Source organism: Sycon ciliatum, chromosome 10 (assembly GCF_964019385.1).
Source record: "Sycon ciliatum chromosome 10, ocSycCili1.1, whole genome shotgun sequence".
Taxonomy (NCBI): Eukaryota; Metazoa; Porifera; class Calcarea; order Leucosolenida; family Sycettidae; genus Sycon; species Sycon ciliatum.
The window spans coordinates 1918321-1943274 of record NC_088652.1 but is presented as its reverse complement, the minus strand read 5'-3'; the positions used below and the strand labels follow the sequence as shown (position 1 = coordinate 1943274).

At 47.5% G+C, this 24954-nt stretch overlaps 3 protein-coding genes across 3 annotated transcripts in view; 1 reads left to right on the top strand and 2 right to left on the bottom strand.

Annotated features, from left to right (window-relative positions):
• LOC135825583 (uncharacterized) overlaps positions 1 to 2173 on the bottom strand; it is a 38212-nt gene extending 36039 nt beyond the window's left edge. Inside the window, exon 1 of the mRNA XM_065338190.1 lies at positions 1981 to 2173. Coding sequence (XP_065194262.1) covers positions 1981 to 1983 — 3 coding nt within the window. The 5' untranslated portion in view covers positions 1984 to 2173. The remainder of the gene's footprint in view (positions 1 to 1980) is intronic.
• A 16003-nt stretch (positions 2174 to 18176) lies between these two features.
• On the top strand, positions 18177 to 20349 carry LOC135826413 (P2X purinoceptor 7-like). Its single transcript, XM_065339027.1, has 4 exons — positions 18177 to 18853; positions 19788 to 19915; positions 20085 to 20154; positions 20315 to 20349. Exons 1-3 carry the CDS (start codon positions 18384 to 18386, stop codon positions 20144 to 20146), a joined length of 660 nt encoding a protein of 219 aa, XP_065195099.1. The 5' UTR covers positions 18177 to 18383; the 3' UTR covers positions 20147 to 20154; positions 20315 to 20349.
• LOC135826412 (uncharacterized) lies at positions 19811 to 22082 on the bottom strand. The gene is made up of 4 exons (XM_065339025.1): positions 21177 to 22082; positions 20849 to 20949; positions 20288 to 20675; positions 19811 to 19909 (listed from the first exon to the last, which is right to left on the bottom strand). The coding sequence occupies exons 1-3, from the start codon at positions 21592 to 21594 to the stop codon at positions 20289 to 20291; spliced, it is 906 nt and encodes a 301-aa protein (XP_065195097.1). The 5' UTR covers positions 21595 to 22082; the 3' UTR covers positions 19811 to 19909; position 20288.
• Positions 22083 to 24954: the final 2872 nt, after the last annotated feature.

The following is a 24954-nucleotide window of genomic DNA, read 5'->3' as shown; positions in this document are numbered from 1 at the left end:
ATGTCGCCAAAGACGGAGGCGAAGCGATGCCGAGATAAGAAACCTCTTTGAATAAATCACGCGCTAGCGCTCTTCTACAAGAAAATTCATCCGAAAAATATTTTCGGCAAAGTGAGCTTTTTCCGAACAAACATGCCGAATCTTCGTGTGCATTTTCGACCTCGCTCCCGCGTGCCGAATCTTTTTGCCGAATTTCGGAATGCAAAACCTCACTATTATCGAGGGTAATACTCGTCAGGCAGGCATAGTGGGTTGGTCTAAGAACATGATTGAGAAACGAGAGGTACCAGGTTCAAGTCCTGCTTGGAACCGGAAGGATTTTTCCAACCGTGCTGCGACCCGCAGTAAATTGGGAACTCCTGGCCTCGCACGAGTATTCGGAGTAAAACTTGGATGTGGCAAGTGGGATTTAGGCCTTTGGCCTCTGGTTGGTGGATCTGGTCTATGCTCCCCCACCATTTTAGCAGCCGCATCTGACGCCTGATCATGGGGTGGTGGCGTCCCACGGAAGCGGAAAGGTGGTTCTTGACCAGGGAGTTGTACAACTCCTTGTTCTTGACCTGCCCGGTACGTGAACCCGTCGATTTTTTTAATGCTCGTAATATCCATGCATGTGTCAGTATCGATTCGTGTACATCAGAATGAGTGTGTGGGTGTGTTTCGGTTGTGTATGTGCATGCAGCAGGCAAGTATGTACTTGCGTCTACGTGTGTGTGTGTGTGTGTGTGTGTGTGTTCTTGAGTGTGTATTTTGAGTCAGTGAGGGGATGATTTGACTGTGTGCGACGCACATGAGTAACAATGAACCCAAGACCTTTGGTCGGAGGAGTTACTTTTAGCCCCGCCCCCACTGCCATCCAATATGCCACTGCCCTACTGTGCAGCATCTGATAGTTCTGTGGTATCCAGTAAAACAAAAAATAAAAATAAACCGTTATCATCAGTTGCCTATGTCTGTGAACATCAAATCACACTGCAAAGTAAGTCCGTTCATGATCACTTGACGTCCCTACTATTTTTGTCTTTTTGTAAGGTACAAGAAGTTCGCGACCTTAACGAGTACCCACTTGATCCAATCAAGAGAGTACATGTAACACCTAAAAAATGGTGACTGGCCCATTGCACGTAAGAACAGAAGTGATCATGAAGTCTGCTCTATCGTGATCACTTCGACCCTTGGGTACGATGTTCCAGACACTTATTTCATCTCCGTCACTGTATCTCTGTCTATGTCTCTCTCTCTCTCTATCTATCTATCTATCTTTATCTATCTATCTATCTATCTATCTATCTATCTATCTATCTGAGATATTTATTCTCTCTCTCTCGCTCTCTTGCTCTCCTTGTCTCTCTCTCGCTTCCTACCTATCTATCTCGCAGATTGAGTATCTATCTATCTCTGTCTTTGTCGATCTCTCTCTCGCTCTCTTGCTCTCCTTGTCTCTCTCTCTCGCTTCCTACCTATCTATCTCGCATATTGAGTATCAATCTATCTCTGTCTTTGTCGATCTCTCTCTCTCGATCTATCTCTCTCACTCCCTTTCTCTGTCTCTCTCTCTATCTATCTATCTATCTATCTCTGTCTTCCTGTCTCTGTCTCTTTGTCCCTTTCTCTTTCTCTCTTTCTCACTCTCTCTTTATTTCCCTCGCTCTCTCTCTCTCTCTCTCTCTCTTTCTCTCTCCCTCTGTCTCTGTTGTTGGTGTTTTAGATTTTATTTTCAACAACGACCACAACTCTCTGTCTCTCCATGTCTCTGTCTCCCTCTCTGTGTCTCGGTCTCTCCCTCTCTGTCTATCTCTTTATCTACAAATGCTCCACCATACTCGCCAGTATCTATCCATCTATCTAACTGTCTCACTTTCTCTGGGTCAATCTCTCATTCTCGGTTGTGTTCTCTTGAGTCTTATCGCAAGTCTTTATTTGCAAAGAGTGGAGCAATGACAGCACAAACTAGTACCTAGTCTAGTGATTCTCACTCACCATGTTGGCGACTGGCCTAGTTGATCCGTACAGCAGTCTTACAGATACCCTACAGGTACTAGGACTGCCACTAGTGCTAGAATCTAAATAGGACTCGAGCTACCTTTCTATTGGCTTGCTGCGATGACCCTAAGAAGTCGTCAAGACAAACTTTGTACGACTATATTCTGTTTCCTAGGCTAAGACAATCTAATGGTCAGAAAATGAGTATAAGTTGGTGCTGTTGCACACTACATCACACAGGACTACCCGTACGTCCGAACGTTCCAATTCCCTCCCTTTATATACCAGGAATGCCTGTGCGTGAATGTTCCAGTGGCTTGTGCATGGGTGATTGTCGCAGTAGCTGGAAGCTAGCCTGACGAAGCGGCGGCATGTGCATGACATATACGTATATCCACTACGCCATCCCATTAAAAGGTTGATTGGGTACCGGACCTGACGTTGTACCACACATTCCTAGGACACATGCACAAGTCGTAGCGACTCTGCGCGCCTTCACGTCGTTCGCTACTATGGAGAAGTAACACACGCAGTTGCTTGTTGGCTGGTGAAACAGGGCCTAGCCTTACAAAGGAGCTGAGCGGAACAAGAGCCGACGATGCAGTGCGCAAACGACGATATCTTTCACTTCACTACACAGTGGGAGGAATGCTCGTAAACATCGGGAGGGCATCGGTAAGCGATGACTGGACTAAATGAATAATATAAATACTATTACCATGTGAAGGTCATGCACCGTCCGTAGAGGGCTCAATTAACCGAAATCAAAGAGCGGACTACACCGACAGAAGAACGAGAAGTTCTGTTTTCGTAACTCTGAGTTTGACGAACTGATGATCGATTCAGTTCGTGAAACCCAGAGTTCCGAAAAGATGCTGCTCGTTCAGCTCTCCGTGTAACAACAATAGTAGCTTGCTGTAACTGGATGCCCTTAGTGCAGCGGAAACTGTCCTGATATCACAGAATTCAGTTTGATCCAGTGATACACGTCCACTCCACAGCACTTTGGTCCATGAGAATGTGGCCGGTCAATACAGGATACCGCTTGGTAAAGTGTCCCGGAAACGCAGGTTTTACTGTACTGAGGAACGTCCTTAGTGGGTACTACTTGGTCCGCCAAGTAACTACCGTAGAATCTCGCGGATAAGCCCACCCGCGTATACGCCCATGCTCGCGCATAAGCCCAGGGAAAGTAGGAACATCACAAAGCTTCATCGTACAAGCCCATGGGCCTAATCGTACCAAGAGTCCATAAATGATGGACTCCTGGTCGTACTATGTAGGTTTTTTGTACAATTTAACACAATCATGGGTTGTTTTTGTTTGCACAGTGTGGCTTTCAGCAATGTACTTCTCACTTCCTTGGTACTTTTCAATGTGCACGTTTGGTGTCAGCGTATAAGCCCATGCCCGCGTATAGCCCATGTTCTTGTATAAGCCCACCGAAATGTCCTTATGAAACAGATAAGCCCACGGGCTTATCCGCGGGATTCTACGGTAGTTACAATTGGTGCTTATCTTCGCACTTGTTTTTTCTGTGTTCTGCCTGTGTCATGCCGCATGGAACCACCGATTCACTATCCGAACAAAACCATAGACCATTGCAGCCCACATCATGGTAGGGCAAACCATCACAGAAGTTGCGATCGGTTCGTTTGAATCTTTTTGACTGGAGCTGCCACCGACGAACACTTCCGTCAGCGCAATGAAACGCTGCAACCTCGGCTCTGTCTAGATCTCAACACTTTCATCAGTACAGTGCTGAGTGATAGGTTTAGGTTTACCGGGACGGATTTGTGTGTTGCGTTGCAACTGCGTGAAGGGACCAAAACAGAACGATGAAACAGAAGTCGATCCTGGAGCGGCTTGTATTGCTGCGCGGATTGTGTTATCCGAATGGTCTCTGAAGGAGAGCGTTATGGCGACAAAACTCACTGAACGGTTCACAAGTACATCAGTGTTGTGTGCAGCCGGGGGATGGAAGAGTAGATCTACTGTATCTGAAAATGTTTGACCGCTTCCAGTTCCACTAGCACTTCGTCCTTCTGCGTTATCCGCGCAGGACCGAGCAGGACCTCCGCTCCTCATCTCGCCTTGCCCAGTTTTACCAATTATAGCCAAAATCAGGTTTAGCCCTCAAAACCCACCTCAACTTTCTTCGGTTAGCCATTAGAACCTTCCGTAAATCGCGCGCGCTGGGCCGGCAAGCGCCAACGAGATGAGACCGGTTTCCGCGTTGCCAACGCAGGTTGGCCTCGCTGCCGAACGTCGCAGGTGATCCTCGAGCGCCTCAACTAAGCGCGTAGGGCTTGAAGGTGCAACGTCCCAGCACAGCAACAATTATTTCAAAAATTCAGAAACTGGATTCACTTGGATCCACTTTTTGTATGGATTCAAGCACATTGAAAGTGTACGCTTCTCGTTGGCTGAGAATTCGAAAGAAACGAGAAGCATGCAATGTTCTCTCGAACTTCGAATATTTGCGAAGCTTGTATTATTATTTTTTGTTGTGGCACGCAGTGCAGGTTGACGTCACTGTAGTGACGTAATCGTTGTTGAGCGAGTGCTGTGAAACAGCGCTTGCGCAAAAAGATTGTCCTTCTTTTTGTCTTGCTCATCAAGCTAGCTGCAAGGGTGCAGTCCGTTTTGTACACAGCTGAGAAGTTTTCTTTTTTTGCAAATTGTGGTAACTAATTACTTATTTTTTGCAATCATGCCGAGAGGTCGTCGTGCGGAAGCTGCCCGGGAGACAGCTGAAACCTCCTCAAAGGACGAGGTAGAGTTGAGGATGCGTCTCCTGGAACGCCAAGTGATTCGGCTGGAGGAGAGGAAGCGCCGCCGGTCGGCCTCCTCTTCCTCATCTTCGCCCAGTTCGTCCAGCTCGTCCTCAGAGTCTCCGGAGAGGAGATCCAAGAAGAAAAAGCGTAAAAATAAGAAGAGGAGCCAGTCAGTGCCGCATACTATGCCAGGTATGAAGCGACTCAGCTACCAACATCAATTCCAACGCCTCCCCGACATATCTGGGCACCTGGTAACGGCCAAAACATTTGTTAACAAATCTAAAAAGACCAAGGCGCTGAAGGAGCTCAAGAACGCAAGCGAAGTCCTGCAGAATAGGTTGGACTGGCTAGCAGTGGCGGACCGCCATGGCCATGACACCGCCACAGCGTTCACGGAAGGGGACGGCATGGCTGGCCTCTTGGCTAGCGCAGACAAACGGAAACGTCTCCGCCTAGCCATCGAGGCCACGAAGCAGGGAAAGGATGGCTCGAAGCCAAAGAAGCCCCAGCAGCAGCCCTTTCGGGCCAGCACTCCCGCACCAGCCGGCAACTGGAGTGCCGCACCAGCCCGGCCTGCCCCAGCGCAACAGTTGCCAGCCGAGCCAGCCAGGCCCACAACCCGGCAGTCCACGTCTGTGTGTCACCACTGCGGAGAGATGGGCCACTACGTTCGGTATTGCCGAAACTCAGTAAAAGCTAAGTTTGCTTGTGTTGGTGTTGGTGTTGTTAATGGTGGGTGACGATGATGTTGATGAGGATGATGGTGATCAGTGTTTGGAAGAAATGTGTTCAGAGTACATGGTTGCCCAGCTTGTGTGTGAGGAAGATATGGGAGGGGAAGGGCTGAATGGAGTAATAGTGGGTGGTCTAGCGCAACACGTATCATTTTGGGAACGCATTGGTGCATCAGGAATGATTTTAGTAGTTATCAGAAATGGGTATGTGCTTCCATTTTCATCCCGTCCCTCCACCAAGATTTTACCAAACCATGAAAGTGCAATCCAATATGCAGGCTTTGTAGAAACAGAAGTGGTAAATATGCTACATCTAGGTTGCGTAAGGGAAGCAAAAGAGCCAGTGGTATGTAGCCCCTTGGGCGTAGTGGACAACGGCAAAAAACTAAGATTGATCGTTGACCTTAGGTATGTTAACAAGCACCTTGCATCTTTCAAGTTTAAAAGCTAGAAGATATCCGAACAGTGCTTGATGTGTACAGGAAGGGAGACTATGTGGTGACTTTTGACTTGAAAAGCGGTTATCACCACATTGAAATTGCGGAAGAGTACCGGAAGTATCTTGGCTTCTGATGTAAAGTGGACGGTAGAGTCTCTACATTTGAGTTTTGCGTGTTGCCATACGGCCTTTCCACGGCGCCCTCTATTTTCACAAAGTTGACGAAGCCCTTGCTTGCGAATTGGAGACGGCAGGGTATCCGTTGTCAGTTGTACATGGACGATGGCACTGGGGGGGGGGGGGGGCATGAGTCCTACCAAGGTGCATTGAAAGTGGCAGCCACAATGAAAGCTGACTTAATTCAAGCAGGTTTCACTCCTCACCCAACCAAATGCTGTTGGATACCCTCTCGTAAAGTTGAGGTGCTTGGTTTCGAGCTTGATTTTGAGCACGGAGAGATAACGGCTTCAAACAGGCGGGTACAGCTATTTCAAAAGAGGGTAGCAGAATTGCAGAGCAAAAGACCAGTTTCAGCACGAGCTGTAGCGAGCCTTGCTTGGACTTTGCTCTCTATGTCTGTAGCACTAGGGCCAATCTGCAGGCTCCGCACTAGAGGAATGTACCGGTTTATCGAAAGCAGAAGCACATGGAATGCATTGAAGTTTTTGCCAAGCGATGTTGCAGAAGAAATTCGATTTTGGGCAAACACATTTGCCAAGCTGCATGGCCAGCCGATGTGGAAATCCGAGCCAGTAAAGGCATTACTGACCTGGTCCGACGCCAGTGATAGTGGATGGGGCGGTTTTACCCTGTCAAAAGGTTTTGAAGTTGCTCGAGGGAATTGGCCCCCTGAAGCTTGCGAACGAAACATGAGCTCCACGTGGCGGGAACTGAAGGGCACCGAATTGGTCCTTGAGTCCCTGGCTCTGGCTATTGAAGGCTGTACTTGCATTCATCGCACTGATAACCAAGCAGCAGGTTATATTCTGATGAATGGAAGTAGGCATGCGCATTTGCAGGAAATAGCGTTGTCAATCCATAGGATTTGCCAGCAGTATGTATTCAGCTAGTTGCAGAATGGGTGCCGCGTGAAGAAAATGAACTTGTGGATTATTATTCAAAAATTGTTGACGCCGATGATTGGAGTGTTAATCCTGTTGTTTTTGAGTGGTTGGATGAAGAGTGGGGCCCACATACCCTAGACTGTTTTGCTAGTGTGAGCACAAGGAAAACTGATCGATATTGTTCACGATGGTGGAACCCAGGCTGTGTTGCGGTAGATGCATTCACGTTTCCATGGGAGGGAGAGAATGTTTGGCTTACCCCACCTCTGTACCTGATTGGCAAAGTTATCAAAATGGTAGAGTTCTATGAGTGTCATGCCACTCTAATCATACCTAAGTGGGTGTCTGCGGCATGGTGGCCATTGTTATTCCGGGGCACTTCTTGGTGCTCATTTGCGGCATGGTGGCCATTGTTATTCCGGGGCACTTCTTGGTGCTCATTTGTCAAAGAATGCAAAGTGCTAGCCATACTTTTGTGCACAGTTGCACGGTGCAAATGCTGAGGCCACAGTATGCCCATTTTGTGTTGGTGTTGATGCAGATGTGCACAGGCCCCGATGCCTAAAATGCACATGTTCTGGAGCCCCCCGCTGCTAGCGGCCAGCTCACTCAACCATGGAGCACCTGTGCACCTTGGAATGATGATGATGTTGATGATGGTGGTGCTGACGGCAAAGATGATGATGCTGAGAAGAAGACGATACTTGATAGCGGCAACAACAACAGCCGTGAGATGCCGATACGATGTACACCAACTTGTCAAAGATTGGGCTGTATTTGAATTCTCGCCCTGAAAGTGTCTTGTCTCGCTATGACACATCACCTGCAGATTGCCTTCAACACCTCCAGTGGCCAACGCACCTGTCATCGGAGATGTCGCTGTTGGCTCAACAGTTACCAACCGTGTTAGAAGGCGCCAGGGCAAAGTCAACCGTCAAGAAGTACAAGGCAAGTTTCACGCAGTGGCAGAGGTGGGCCAAAGGTCAAGGTATTTCGGCTCTCCCGGCAGACCCGCTGCATGTAGCATTGTACGTAGTCAAGAAGATTGCCACTTCCAGTACACCAGCGCTGGTCTCTGCAGCGGTCCATGGAATCAGTTGGAAACATAACACCAAGAGTAGATAAACAAGAGTGTGCAACTCCGGATCTCTCCTGCACAATCTGCAGATACCCCGCGCCCACGGCGGAATTTTTTGTTTACGTCACCTTTTTTCAGAGAAACGCGGATTTTGCCACAGAGCAGTGTGAGAGCACGTGCTGGGCACCGACCTTGTAGTGTAAAGCCCAGCCAAGTGCACGAGGGAAAACTCTCCAAAAGGCTCGCAGCGCGTGCGTCGTCGAAAAGATTACGTCAACAAAAAATTCCGCCGTGGGCCAACTCATGGCGAGTTGCACACTCTTGTTTATCTACTCTTGATAACACCTATAGTCATCCTGATCCATGCCGAGTACCCATGGTGCAAAGGATACATCAAGCAGCAAAGAGATTTCTCGCCAAGCAGCGCAGGAGGAAAGCCCCGCTGACACCGAAACTGCTGAAGAAGCTAAAGGTCTCACTGTCCACTGGAAAGTTGCAGGATCTCCAAACCCTGACACTCGTTACGTTAGGGTTTGTTGGTTTCCTCCGCTGAGACGATCTTGCTCATGTCCGAATAGATGCCCTGTCCATTCATCGAGACTACATGGCTGTTTTCCTGGAATGCAAAAAGAACGACCAGTTCCGGGAAGGTAGCTGGGTGTTCATCAGCCGTTGGGAACAAGACCTGTGTCCAGTACAACTAGTTGAACAGTTTCTCGCCAGCGGTGACCACTCGCCAAACTCAACATTGTTTGGCAGAGTCCGAACCTACCAGGGTCGACAGGTTATTCGGTCCCAGATGTCATACTCCAGAGCGAGGGAGTTAGTACGGGCGGCATTGGCGGCAGGTGGAGAGGATCTTGACAAGTATGGTGTACATAGCCTCCGTTCTGGGGGAGGGGGGGGGGGTGTCCGTGGCAGCTGCAGCAGGTATCCCAGACCGTCTAATTCAACGCCATGGAGGATGGAGGAGTGAGTCTGGTATGAAGTGGTATTTCTCGGAGTCCCTGCCTAACCTCCTAAGAGTCTCTAGTGCCATTGGGCAGGTGGTTGCGTGAACAGCAGACATGTGGTCATAATGTATGTATATCTTCCCTAGTCGTAATGTATATAATTGTGTATTATCTTTCTTAGTCGTAATGTATGTATGTATATCTTTCCTAGTCTCCTGGCGTCCATGCTGATTCGTCTCTTAAGTTAATGTTCTTATTCATGCTCGGCTATGCTTTGTCGGCTTGCAATGTGGCTGTCGGCAGCCGACCCTGCGCTGTGGTGTTGCTGTTGCAAATGTGAGGTGTGAGAGAGAAGCGGTCTTACTCACAGCAAGGTGATGTGGCCAATTTAAGTGGTTCCACTAAAGACTTTGCTATTGCCTCAGTATGTGGGTGCATAGCAACGCACACATGTTGTATGCATGTGTGACCTTTTCTTCGCTACCAGTTACCCCACCCCCATTAGCCAATCCGGTCAATTTCACCGCCTACATCACCTTGCTGTGAGTAAGACCGCTTGAAATGTGCTTGGATCCGAATTTTTGAAATTGTTGCTATGCTGTTACGTAGCGCTTTCAAAACCTATTGTATAGCCGGTGGCAACACGAACGTGTGAACTTTACTTTCTTTCTTTTATTACATAAGAAGAAGGGTCGGAAACGCTTCACCTCTGCAGGAGTAGAACGAACTCGGGTAAACCATTCACGCATGCGCAGCATGCTGTTAGCTGCACTGGGATCGCGGCAACTACTGAACTAACTCAGTAAGTCACTGTTACTACCTACTGACTGTCTTAGTTCTCTGCACGTGGACCATGCAAAACAATACTTGCTCATGCATAACCAGTCAGCTGGCCTGCTCGCCCACGCATTTGAAAGGTAACCATCAAATTGATGACGCTTCGCTCTAGTTCTAGTCTCATACCGATGACAGTTCTAAACTAAAGTCACCAAAACACGATGTCAATCGATGGCTATTCAACGCCAACATCTTCAGGAAGACTTCAGCCACTTCCCAAGAGTTTGTGCATCGTTGCCGTTATTTTCCACGGTGTTCCTTCTTGGCCGTCGTGCAATTTGTGTGGCGGTCGTGGTTGTAATTGTGGACTTGGGAGGCTTTCATTCTACCTGATACAATTCTCCACTGTCTTAGAAACGTTGCTTAGTCACCTGTTAGGCACCCAAGATGGCAGAGGGCGTTTATGTTCACAAGAGAGACAGATGAATCCCGTGACATACCACCTCGGGGCCTAATAATACATCTCCAGTGAAGAGGGCAACTTTGTCTAATGGTTGGTGTGTATTTAAAACAAAGAAGAAGAAATGTTTCATGCGCATGCGTATGTAGTGAGGGAGCTGACGTCATGCAGCGAGGTTGCTACGCCTGTAGCTGTCTTAATTGGTAGTCCTGCTGTTTTCTGAGGGAGCTGACGTCATGCAGCGACGTCGCTACAGTACTCCCCCACCAGAGAACAAGCGGAGCGCAGAGAACGTCAGAGAAAAGAAGCAAGGAAATAATGAAGAGCGCTGCATGTGGCGTGCCACTGTTTTTAAATAAAGAGGTGACAATCGCGTCGGGGTCACCAATTTAAGCACCCAAGAGGGCAGAGGTCGTATCTGTTCACAAGGGAGACAGATGAATCCCGTGACATACCACCCTGGGGCCTAATGAATACAACTCCAGTGAAGAGGGCACCTTTGTCGAATGGTTGGTGTTTTTTGGAACAAAGAGGAAGAAATGTTTCATGCGCATGCGTATGTAGTGAGGGAGCTGACGTCATGTAGCGAGGTCGCTACACCTGTAGCTGTCTTAATTGGTAGTCCTGCTGTTTTCTGTCGCTTGGGACACTTTGTCTAGCATATTTGTCCTTCGTTCGTGCCATCTATAATTTGTGTGGGTCAGCTAGGCTTGTGAATAATTTTTTTGTGATTCTCGAGCAAGCCCCTAATTCTTGACTGGAGCCATGACTTGACTTGTACTTGCTCAGCGAGCCCTCGCTCACGCAGTTGTCCTTATCGTAATAGCCCGAGTCAATACTACAAAGGAGATGAACGCCGTAAGTTTCAACGCAACTGTTAGTTGGTGCTATCGTTTCATGAAGCGACATAGCCTTTTTATCCGGGCGAAGACTCACCTGTGCCAGCGACTACCGGACGAGTTTGAGGAGAAGATTCTGTCCTTTCAGCGCAACGTCATCAGGTTGAGAGAGCAGAACAAGTATTCGCTAGATCAGATTGGCAATATGGATGAAACGCCTCTGAACTTCGACATGCCCTTGTCCCGCACTATCGACAAAATCGGAGCGAAGACCATTCAGATCAAAACGACAGGGCACGAACGAGATCACTTTACTGTGGCTCTAGCATGCCTTGCCGATGGGACAAAGTTACGGCCATTTGTCATTTTCAAGCGAAAGACTATGCCAAAGGATGCAGTGCCGCCTGATGTCATTGTCCACGTTCACCCCAAAGGCTGGATGGATGAAGCTGGAATGCATATGTGGCTGGATAAGGTTTGGTGTGCAAGGCAAAGTGGCCGTGGGAGCACCCCTGTTCGAAGCTGACTTGTCTTTGACTCGTTTCGTGCACATCTAGTAGAGAACTTCAAAAGACGTGCTCGTGAAACAAGGACCGACCTTGCTGTTATCCCTGGTGGTCTGACATCCCAGCTTCAGCCACTTGATGTGTGCCTCAACAAGCCATTCAAGTGCCACATCAGGCAGCACTGGACGGACTGGATCATTGGTGGAAACCATGAGTTTACACCAACAGGCCGTATGAAGAAACCATCAATTTCCAAAGTATGCAAATGGGTGGATGAGTCATGGAAGGCCATCCCAACTACAATGGTCGCCAAATCATTCAAAAAGTGCTCAATTTCAAATGCACTGGACGGCACTGAAGATGACATGATCTTTGAGGACCACAATGATTCAGACTCCGGCAGCGATGAAGACAGCGACGGCATCGCTGCAGAGGTAGCTTTGATCAACATCAGTGGCAGCGAGACTGAAGATAGTGCAGATGACATGGAGTGATCTGTAGTCAACACAGCAATACACCAACATCTCTGCAGCAACCTGTGGTGCACTAACACTTCATAATCTGATCTAACATGGTATTTAGCTCCATAACCATAATACATTTGTAGAAAGGCCATTTGTCAATGAGTGTGAAAAATCTTGGTTTGTGGGTGCGGCTTATACTCCGAATACCAACTTTTAGTCAATATTTTGCCTCAAAAAGGGGGGTGCGGCTTATACACCGGAAAATACGGTACATGTATGTTTTGCTGGGCGGACTAGCGGCTAGAATAGGGATGACCGAATGGTCCAAACTTGTACACGATTATTGTTTCTATGATCATGAAATGAGCGTTCTGGACTTGCAGTCGGCTGCCTTTGGCGCTGAGAACCTGAGGAGAGTTGATTGTTGCTTCTACTCAACAATGAAGCGATTATCAGCACTCTTTGTTCTCAATTAATGAGAGGACATACCGGCATCGTAACCAAATAAAGATTAGGCAAACCTGGCCAACCTCCAACAAGAGTGGAACATATTTTCTCCAAATGCAAAGACGATTTTTGTGAGTTTGCGACTTGCATTTGCGTGCATGCAATGCATCAGCAAATTACGGACCACGGCAGGTGCGTGGTTACCATGACATCTCGGACCGATGCCATCTGGCTAAGTTGCCGCTTTCTTGACAGGCTAGGAGCGTGTACTGAGTATCCCACGTACAGTGGTGCTCAGTGAAATCCGGTCAGACGAGTAAGTTGCTACACCCGTCGCGTTGCAGTACCGCCCTTAAAAATAACCTTGGGGACACTGGGAACCGATACATGGCGCAAACGTGACCCAAGTGATCGGATTTCATTGCGCATCGCTGCACTTCTGATGTCAACATGCAGTGTACTTTTGTATGGTTCAAGCCTGTGCTGTACACAGCTAACAGAATTTTTTTGTTCTGTTTATAATAGTTGGTTGACAGCATGTACATGTAATTGTAACAATGCATGGGGCCGCGCCATGGGGCCGCGCCATGGGGCCGCGCCATGGGGCCGCGCCATGGGGCCGCGCCATGGGCCGCTCCATGCTGAAAACAGTGCTCCTGACTGCAACCGTCATCAGTTGGCAAATCCCCAGTGCACGTCATCAGTTGGCAAATCCCCAGTGCACGTCATCAGTTGGCAAATCCCCAGTGCACGTCATCAGTTGGCAAATCCCCAGTGCACGGTGTGCCGGTTGTAGTTATCACTGTTTTCAACACAGTGCGGCGTCCTCCGCCTTGTAACATGCTCTCAGCCAATCATAAGTTATTGAACCAAACCAGGCTTACCTAAACGATTTTTTGTCTGATGATTGCCTTAGCATTTAGCTACGTGCATGAAACGCAGCATTACAACGTATGTATATTATTATATAATTGGTGAAACCATTCTTTTTGACCTTTGTGGTTACGCTCCGCCCTTGTGGTGTTGAGCACTGTTGAAACCTGGGTATACCCACTTATGTAAACGATTTATTACATGTGTTTCAACATAAAATTATTTAAAATTGATGTCTGCTGCTTGGCTGTTTGAAGAAACCTGAGCAAAAACTGATTGTCCTTGGCGGAGACCCAACGGCTTCCATTGTAAGCAGCTCTCAACATTCAACGCCTTTATTTACCACTGTTATCTATTACTCTTGTGACTAGTGCACTGCTGTTAGTCACCGCTGAGAGAAAGTGTAGCCTTTCGGCTTTCAAGGGAGTTTGAAACGTTCGCTCCGAAGTAAAAGAGAAAACCTGCAACATAGAGGGACGAAAGTAGGACTTGCAACCATAAGATTCTCAAGCACCTAGATGTATGTTGATCACTCAGCCACCCAGATGCTGACGCTGAAGTCCGTTGGAAGTCCGTTCGGCTTCTAAAGCCTTTCCTTTTTTCTTTTTTGCTCATAAATCAGCCTCGTGTTCGGGCAAAACAAAAGAATACTTAGTATGATTATGCAGTTAGCATGCACGGTACTATGCAGTAACTATAATACACTGCTAAAACAAGTGAAACTTAGTCCAAGCACCTTTCAAATTATGTCGTTTTATAGAAAGCTAGTGAGAGGCCTCAGGCGGCAGGCGTGCCTCCGCAACGACAACCGCAACTTAGTGCTGCCGCTTACACAATAAGATTGTAATTTTATTACTACAAAAGGAATAGAATGGTATACGGAGCTTGGGTTGGCTGTGACTCAGAGTTTCACGCCTGTGGCGATCATCAGACAGCAATGATTACAAAAACTCAATGAAAGTTCTTGATATAGTGTGGTGGGGTAAGTGCTAGTGGAATCAGAGAATTTAAGCGCAAATAAGGTCAAGCGGTGATTCTATGCATGTACTTGCAAGATCAGCGCCGGACATCAGGTGTAATCCTGGTTTATGTAACTGAAGAACATTCATTGAGTTTTTGTAATCATTGCTGTCTGATGATCGCCACAGGCGTGAACCTCGGAGTCACAGCCAACCCAAGCTCCGTATACCATTCTATTCCTTTTGTATGAAGCTCTGCACCCCGGTGCATTGAGCACTCTTTCGAGGACCACACCCAACTTTCCGTGTGTAATTTTATTACTATAGAGTATACTGGGCAGTGTGCTCGGAGACAAGAATGCAATCCCACAAGACGAAAGGCAAACGTCGGGCTCTTGAGTATACTTGACACTTTCTGTTATTGTCCCTTTTTTGGCTTTTGCCTGTGTTTCACAGACACACACACAGACAGATGACAGCTAGGCACTTAGATCCAACCGCAAAACCCACATGAAAACACATTATCATAAAATGTAGTGGAGTAAGGATACATTGCTCAAAACATGCAGACATGTCGTAATCCCATGCAGTAACCGGCAGTGGTAAAAGGGTTAAACGGTGACACAAGGTGTGAGCACTACCACGCGCATAACCCTAAAGCGAGTTCAAATTCAAACGGAGCCCAAATCCTAAAAAAATCAAATTCAAACAAATGACAGGAAACTTCACTGCACTGGCAGCTTCAAGTATTATCAGTAGCATGTCTTACAATGCTGATGTTATGGACAACAAGTAGCTAAAACCTACGCCTTAGTGCAGGCCACACACGCCGTACATGGTTTGGGTTGGTTCTTATTACGGAGGATTAGCAAGATGAAATTCGCGTTCGCAAACATTTTTCAGTTTGCGCACTGGATTGTGAACTTTCGCATTTTTCGTTAAGAAAAGTAGTCGAAACACGAATCGCGGATTCGTGTCAGGGTCCTCATAAATTTACCACGCTGTACTGTCTGTAGACAATGACTATGTACGTCGTGTCAACGTCTGCATGTACGAATTCTGTTTGCGCAATCTTTCTCATAACGCGAATTCCGTCACTGAGTTCGACTTTCCTTGGAGAGCGAACGCGAACGCGAATTTCGTCTTGCTAATCCTCCATAGTAGTTCAGTTCGTTGCCTCAATAGTACAAAGTACAAAATATATATCAAGAGGGGCGAACCAAAAGAGAAAGTAAAGAGCAGAACTCAACTTTACCGGCTTTTTATTGCCATACTGTTGCCTTGGTAACTGGCAAAAAGTGCATACTCATGTCGTCTCATGTTCCCTGCCGACGCCATGGCAATCTAGACCAGGTCTTTCTCAGCCTGCTTCATGGGCTGATTTCCGCATAGCTACGGTCCACTGTGCTGGGTTGGGTTGGTGTTGTGACAGACCGTTTCTCCAGGGACTAAGTCACCGTCGCTATGCAGCCCTCCTTTCTTGAACCTGAACATTACAGGAATTGACATGTGCAGAGGAGAATGACGTCTTAACTTAAAGCACTTTGCAGAGAGATGGTACGCTTTTGCGGCTTTTCCTTTTTCCCTTTTCACAAAGGAATGGAATACTAGGCCGGTAAGAAGGCAATCATGCCTGTGCAATTGGTGAAGTAAAATAAAAGTCAACAACAACAACAACAACAACAACAAGTTAACCCTTTACCGGCAGCCCCATACTTGAATGCGTCGTAAAAACGACGCATTCGACATGCATACTAAAACCATGCCTGGTACGACAGGAAGCATCAGCCCACGGGCATTTCCCGTGGCCCTCACACAGCCTAGGTATGATCCTATTCGTAGCTGAAGAGATCTACGCGTGTCCCATTTGATTTCATTGAGAACTGCGCGATCGAAAACTTACGGAAATACACGCGCGCCGACAATGCCGTCTGACTCCGTCAAAACGCCGTCAGATGCATTTCCTCTTGCGCAGTGAGTTTCTTTCGTCCTCAGATGACTTCTCCGACGAGGACCTAGTAGACCTTCGCTCTGGGACCGACAAATAGATAAATACTTCGTTCCAGCCGCCGATGCAAGCGAATTTCAAATTGCGGAGCGGAGCGCACGCCAAGAAAATTCTCACGCAAATATCGGGAGCTTCAGCTTACAGAGACGCTTTGTTTCCAGCGCGACAAACACCTCGTGAAGCCCCAGGTAGCAGCGTGAGTCAGAGTCGCTCATGGAGTTGTGCTAAACAGACGTTGAGAGCCAGTATAGCTATTCACAACGCTGTCACCTCCAACAACTAGTCGCACGTCCACGTGAGGGACAACAATACGAACTTAGAAGTTGCGACTTCGGCGGTAATAGTCTTGAAGTTGGTTGCTCCAACGAGGAGCACACGCTTCTTGCCGAACTTGACACTTGACTGACTCACGACTGCCATCCGGAGCACACGAGGAGCACGTCGCACCTTCCGCTCGGCAAACCTGAAAGAAAGCACCACTCCCTGCTCAATACACAGTGTTTCGGGGAATTCACCCCTCATCAGTTGAGCTTGACTAGGCTGAGGAAGATTGTGCCTGAAAAGCACCACTTATATACTGCTCTCCAGGCCAAACCATCACCAGGGATACAAACTTACAGAGACGCTTTGTTTCCAGCGCGACAAACACCTCGTGAAGCCCCAGGTAGCAGCGTGAGTCAGAGTCGCTCATGGAGTTGTGCTAAACAGACGTTGAGAGCCAGTATAGCTATTCACAACGCTGTCACCTCCAACAACTAGTCGCACGTCCACGTGAGGGACAACAATACGAACTTAGAAGTTGCGACTTCGGCGGTAATAGTCTTGAAGTTGGTTGCTCCAACGAGGAGCACACGCTTCTTGCCGAACTTGACACTTGACTGACTCACGACTGCCATCCGGAGCACACGAGGAGCACGTCGCACCTTCCGCTCGGCAAACCTGAAAGAAAGCACCACTCCCTGCTCAATACACAGTGTTTCGGGGAATTCACCCCTCATCAGTTGAGCTTGACTAGGCTGAGGAAGATTGTGCCTGAAAAGCACCACTTATATACTGCTCTCCAGGCCAAACCATCACCAGGGATACAAACTTACAGAGACGCTTTGTTTCCAGCGCGACAAACACCTCGTGAAGCCCCAGGTAGCAGCGTGAGTCAGAGTCGCTCATGGAGTTGTGCTAAACAGACGTTGAGAGCCAGTATAGCTATTCACAACGCTGTCACCTCCAACAACTAGTCGCACGTCCACGTGAGGGACAACAATACGAACTTAGAAGTTGCGACTTCGGCGGTAATAGTCTTGAAGTTGGTTGCTCCAACGAGGAGCACACGTTTCTTGCCGAACTTGACACTTGACTGACTCACGACTGCCATCCGGAGCACACGAGGAGCACGTCGCACCTTCCGCTCGGCAAACCTGAAAGAAAGCACCACTCCCTGCTCAATACACAGTGTTTCGGGGAATTCACCCCTCATCAGTTGAGCTTGAGTAGGCTGAGGAAGATTGTGCCTGAAAAGCACCACTTATATACTGCTCTCCAGGCCAAACCATCACCAGGGATACAAACTTACAGAGACGCTTTGTTTCCAGCGCGACAAACACCTCGTGAAGCCCCAGGTAGCAGCGTGAGTCAGAGTCGCTAAGTTCTTTGAAATGACTTATAGAAATCATTTGTCCGCATGCGGTGCAAGCAGGAAAACGTTATTGTGACCGTCAGTCTACGTAACACTCGTACTTGCAGCAGACTTGGACCCGCCGACTTTTAAAGGGGAACTCCACGAAAAATAAAACTTTGATAGCCTGTAGAGTTTCGGGCGCTGAGTCGAATGGTCTTGGTCCGAAGTCTCTACGACGAAGCGTTCTTGAGATATTTCACTTTGAAATTGCAAAAACGGGGGCCGCGCCCTGACGTCATGCGGCCATTTGGTTACATCATCACGGGCTGCCTACGTCATTGTGGCAAAGTCGTTTCTCTTCGCCAATCTACAAGCACTAATTTTAGTTGGTATTTCAAGGGAAGATGAGCGATTCCGAACATTCCTCTGTCTCCAGCAATGAAGGCAGTGATGCTGAGGCCAGTGAAGATGACCAACAGCCCACCGCCGCGTATGGTTGGGGCAGGGAGCCCAGATACTCTGCTGAGGAGCTGGCATCGCGTGTAGTAAATGTTGAGGAAGAAGATGCCTCAGCAGCTGCGTCCGACATGATTGAGGAGGAGTACGCTTGGCCACCAGTATCGCGAGTGGGAAACACCGACTGGTGCGAGTGTGGACAAAAGTGTACGGCCATGCCCAACCGCTTGGAATGCCTTTGTTGCCAAGATGCAGCCGTCACTGTTGAGTTGGTGAGACGGTACGACGTCTCTTGCATTACTGACCTGGCAGATTACGATATCGTAATCTTGCACCGAGGTGTGCTGAGTACTGCTCTACGAGGTTACTTCGACATGCGAAAGCAACCCATGCCTGTGACGGAAGAACCTGACAACAGGTAAGCCTCAGGTGTGCATGTGTGTCTTGACTTGTCCCGTGTGAGGATCGCGATACGCGTACTTTTTTGTGTTGTTATTTTTATTGTTTTGAGGCATCGCATGAAAAAACATTGTACTACTACAACAGTTACTAGTACCCAAAGTTTCACGTGTGACCAAGAACAGTTTCATGTTCCCTTGGATTTGGACATGTACAAGCCCTGCAAAGAATGGTTTTTGTTCTGTTGGGGAAGAGAGCACTGCACAGAGTTTATAGGCACACCGCAGACATTTGATTATACCTGGACGGCACATTTATCAATTCTCAAAAACCCGAAATGAGCAGATTCCCGCCATGTAAATGAACAGCTGGACTTTGCCTTTAATTATGGACTAGGGATTGAGTGCTCACAGCCGTGGAAGATCACATATACAACTCTGCGCGCAAATCAGTAGTATACATGTACCATGGCTTGCAGCAATAGCAGCAGCATACAAGTATACACCAAAATTAATGCGTAAATTCTGGCGGGAGAGTCACTTGGTAATGGGCAGAATTAGAATCTGTACAGTCATTCTGACGAAGAAATCTACATGTATGTTATTGAATGCACTCAAATGAGTGTCCAACCCCAGATAATTGGACGTCAATTTAAAATCAACAAGTGAAATTCTACGATTCTACTTCATTTCGCTTACGGGAAACGCGTCGCGAAAAAGTCGGTCTGAGAAAGCCGTCGCGTGACGGTCGCCGATGGCTTTCCCGTTCGCGACATGAAGTATGAATCGGCCTATAGGTGCACTGATAGTGCAGGCGGGTACATGTACGTGCACCACAAGGGATATGTACATGAAGAGTAAATGGGAAGTTATACTATAATTATTGTACAGCAGTGTGGTATGTGTCCGAGCACTCAACATACACACTCAATATGAAATCCTATGCTGGTGCAGATCTCTACGCTATGCGGCATACAGGCAGTACACATTGTATGTACATGGAAAGCTGGGCAAGCACGTTCGTTGTCGAATTCCAGCCTGCGTTGTCAACACCATCAGGCAAAGATATCCTAATCCTGCAGGTGAGAGAGTAACGGATACACAGAATAGATACTCCACTTGCATTACTTATGCTTACTAGGAACACATTTTTCCCAGAAAGCATCTGGGCGCAAGAATCTCTCTGTGTGCGGGCGTCTGTCTTTATTATTATCAACTTGGGCTGTTTTCCCTTTCTTGTTCTCACATCAGGTGTTCCTTATCAAGGTTTCAATGAGGCAAGTGAAGACATTGCACAGTGGCCAGAAAACTAATACATCCCGTAAGTACTGATGACTAATAGGAATGATGTTCATTCACTGCAAGGTATGATTTTTGAAGAGTATTGTATGTCCATTTTGCATCTACAATTTTAAACCGATGTAGTGACAGCATATACAGGCAGTATTGCTCACCTTAGGCTTTTTTCTTTTCCAATCTAGATGTCAACTTTGCCACCACCTCAGCCTTCTCAGGAGGGTTTCGCCTGGAAATCGGCAGGGAGACGCGCTTCTCCAAGGCAGGGACATCAAGCTCGCCATGTGCAACCGCCACAACGTCACACATTAGTTTGTCCACGTACGCATAGCTCTTTCTGTCATATATCTTTTTGGCCACGTAATCTCCTTTGTGCCTTGAGAATTGAACCTTGTACCTTCCTTCCCCGGTCTTTTTGGCTTTGCTATGGTGACGGTTGACATTGAAGTTGTGGTCAAGTGCCGCGAGCTGTGTGCGTACAATCATGCCCAGAATTGAGAAGTGAATGCGTTTGGGAATGTACTTGGTCATGACGCTATGATATACCTGCATGGGAAAGAGAATGTGGAGAAAACATACTTGCTTTAGAATACACTGCTGTATGAGGTAATTGGCTGGCAGTACCCAAACTGGAGTGAGACCAAGCAAGCTTGATCAAGAAACACACAGTAACAATAGACTGAAAGTGATAATTATACAATTATGTTGAAACCTCTCACCTCCAAACTTCCGGTGTGGCAAAATTTGGTCAACTTGTCCATGTCTTTGAGGAGTTTCTTGTCCAAAAGGATGCCTTTCAATGCTTTGTAAGGTTCTGAATCTATGCACAAAGGAGTAGCCAGAGGATACAAATATAGAATGCAGAACCTCTGGTGATAGTATAACACCTTCATGATAGTCAATGATAGCAGCCTGACACGTCAACACAACAGTAAACAATTTTAAAAAACGCGTCTGCACTGCGCTAAAGCAATACACTTGGACAGGGCGTCCCATGGGCCATGTCAGGTAAACACGTGTAAGAAATTCTGCTGTGAAATTACCTACCAGCTTTGATCCATTTGATGGCTCGTTCATCTTCGCTGCTCAATGCAGAATGTGCACAAGTGCTGCACAGCTGCCCTCCCGTCCATGCGTGGGTGTTGCAGACGTGGTACAGCACTGACTGCCAACGTTCTTTCAGCAAGTCAGCACTGCCGTCACAGTTACTACAACACCACCAGAAGTGGCTAATTATGGCGGGAATCCAAGCCAATAGCGGGGCATGGCTCTTGCGATGGCAAGCAGACCGCAGCTTGCTGGCCACATTCTTGGCAAAGTGCCACACATCAAATTGGTGGCATATGCCAGGGTACTGGTCGCGGATAGTTGCCTTGATGGACGGGCTTCTGTCCGTCACGACGACATCGACAGCCAGGGCTTCCTTGCAGCGATCAAGAACCCTGATAAATCCGGCCTTCTCCATTGCTACAGAGCTGTTAGTCTCTGTGCACTCCACCACTTCGAAATCGACTAGCAGGTTAGTCTCGGCATCCAGGAAGGTGTATGTGCCAAATTTTGCGGAATAGCCAGGGCTATCGCATCGCCCGTCACCGCACAACACAAGTTTGCGACCTAGAAGAGAAGGAACACAGATCCATAGTACAGATACACAGTCACCCTCCCGAATGTCTACCAGAATTTAGCACCACCCAAATAACGGTATTATTACTTGGAGCAAAACTAATAACTACTTGATTACATTACATTACATTGTACACGCAGCCTACCTTGTAACAGGTTCCAGACACGCATTTTCTCCCTGGTCCAAGCGGCTCGTATGACGGGAAGAATGGTCGACTTCTGGTGGCGGAAGAACAGGCTATGCCCAATGAAGGCCAGTTTGAGAAATTTCGCGAACGACGCAAACTTCTCGTAGCAGCCACCACTAAAGATGATTGCAGCTGCGATTAGGAGATTAGCTGAACATAGAAAAGAAATAAGTAAAAGCAGTGATTGGAGCCGATATGTCAGGGATTTGAGGGACATGTTCTCTGAAACAGAAAAGTGAGGTTGAAATTTGTAGCCATCTAAACCATAAACCACTGCGTGAACGTAAGAACCATTCCATGCACTTACCGATAGGCTGTTGGCGCTTCACTAACTCTTGAGAGTGCCAAGTCTGGGTGCAACCGTTCGCGCAGGTGGTATGGACGGTTAGCATAGAGCCATGCACAGCTTCCTTCTTCTCTAGAATTTGGGAGCCACATGCAAGGCAGCGAGATAGCAGTCGATTTAACGATGACTTCGACACTAGGTACATCTCACTAGTGCCGTCGTCCATGGGGTCGTCATCATCATCATCCTCATCATCATCCTCATCATAAGACTCAGTATCACTGAGCGTGGAGTCACTCTCACCAGATGCAGTAGATGGGCTGATGAAAAGATGGGGATACATAGCCGGCTTTGTTGGAGTCTTCTGCACGTCTGCCCTAGAAGACATACATACGCAGACAGAGATACAAGTCGCGGATTGGATGGATGATATTACTCCCCGACAGTTTTGCCCAAGACAAATCATGGAAGCTTCAGAACATCGCGTTCTTATTGCACTGCAAGTCACGACTTCTAAAATGTTTCAGCCTAAAGCCTAAAGCGTACATGGCAGTCACCTTTAGAGCCACACACAGATACAACAATATTCCACTCCTGTCCCTTACTTCGCAGGAGACGGTTGCATGAATTTCGGTGTAGCCGGTGATAGAGCTTCAAGCCTGTCCACGTGTCTGCAGCATGGGAGTGTGCACAGGAAATAGAAAGTACACTAAGGACGACAGTTTTCCTACCCTGATAGTTGTTCTCAATTACGTTGGGACTATTATCGCTATTCAGATTCTAGCAACTGTACTGAGTGGTACGATATTCATGCAACCACGCCTAAAACAGTAACCGCTATAGACAGAGATATATGCACACAATCAACTTACTCTGGTTCAGTTTGGCAGGATTGGTCAGACATTTCCTTGTGCATGCTGCCTGCGCATCGCAAGCAAACATGTCTGTACCCTTCGTACTTGCTCGGGGGGTCGTGTGTTTGTGTTGCAGTTGATGAGAACGAAGGGTTTACAGTTTGCGTACCAACGTTAGTGGGAGTACATGTACATGGCTCATCAACCTCGACCTCAGGTTCATCGACCTCAGCTGCAATAACTGTTGGAGTTGATGGCAATGCAATCTGAGGATATACAGGCAACATTGATGAGAACGGAGAAACAGTAGAGTCGCAGCATGAGGACTACATCCAACATCAGACCCAGAAAATTTCAAAAGTTGCATGGCACGTACCTCCTGCTTACTCAGTTGCAGTTTGTTGAATTTCCGCTTCGCTGGAGGCTCACGGTCCGGAAAAACTGAGGGCACTGCTCCATGGGTGAGTGTCTTCCTGGACGGAGTATTCATCAACTCGGCTCTCAAGTCCCTCTGTATCGCGAAATCCTCTTTGCAGAAATGCAGGGAACAAACGTAGCTAGTGCTGCGAAAATCCGCTGGCAAGTTCTCCCGACGTATAGCAACATCCCAGCGCTTTGCCAGGTCGTCATGCTTGGGAAATCTGTGAAAACTAACCCCAGGAGGATGATTTGCTCTACTGGAACAACCGACCACACAACAATTCGGCATCACGGTAGTTCAGGTGAAATGGCAAACTTTCCTAAGCAGGAAGGGAAATTGCACTTGACAAAAAGAAAGTGCGATCCCAAACCCTGCTAGTTTCGCACTTTGCCACAATGACGTCACACATACATTGGTATAGGGGCGTGTCTAAAATTGAAATATCTCAAGAACGCTTCGTCGTAGAGGCGTCGGACCAAGACCATTCGACTCAGCGCCCGAAACTCTACAGGCTATCAAATTTTCATTTTTTCGTGGAGTTCCCCTTTAAGGAGCGATCCGGAGACAAATGAGTCGGGTGCACTAAACTTATCAAAAGGCTGTGCTGAGCTCTTTCAGCAAAAGGATAATTGTCCTGATGTACTAAGTATTGTCCATATTTTCAAAGTACGGCGAATTAAAATACCTTTGAAATCACACTAGGGCTGGAAATGAGACAAAACTTGAGACAGACCTGTTTAGATGCTGCACGACATCCTTCCTTACCGAACGGACGCTCCAGGACTTGATAGCGGAGTGCATGGAAGGGGACACCATGGAATTCAACCGGCATGCAGAATGTGTAGAGCCGCCAGGAATAGCAATGATCTTTGGCAGCTAGGATATCAGTAGCACTGGAAGACAAAATCAACACATAGTGCACGCATGTGCAGTCTTCACACTATGAACCATTGATCACACCAGCAAACATAAGGAAATGCCCCCTCTTACAAAAGCTGCACAACTTGATAGTGTAAAGATATTCAAGAAGATATTAGGTCACTTGCATAGACACCGTCCACGGTACTCCTGACTCTCTCGTGGCAGTAGTTCCCTAAGAAGTGCATCAAGATCCTCACTTGAGGCAAAATGGAGTTTGTGGATTCAGATTATACTGTTTGTATGAAGCAGCGCTATTCAGGAATGCTGTTGCTTCAACAGTTTTCGTACAACCATTCTGGGGAAGCAAGGTCGTCTGCTGCATTGTAACTAAGTACCCAACAGCGGACGATTACCAAGAATATGTACGAACACATGCGTCTGGTGTGATCCGGATAACTTGCTGTGCGATGCGTCACTGGTGTCTTCAACGTCACCGAGACGCAAGGTAAGGTCTAGCACAGGACTAGCTAGTTAGCAAGGTGGCTGTTTGCTCAATTGTGACAAACTAAAGAGTAGACTAGCACTGATTTTT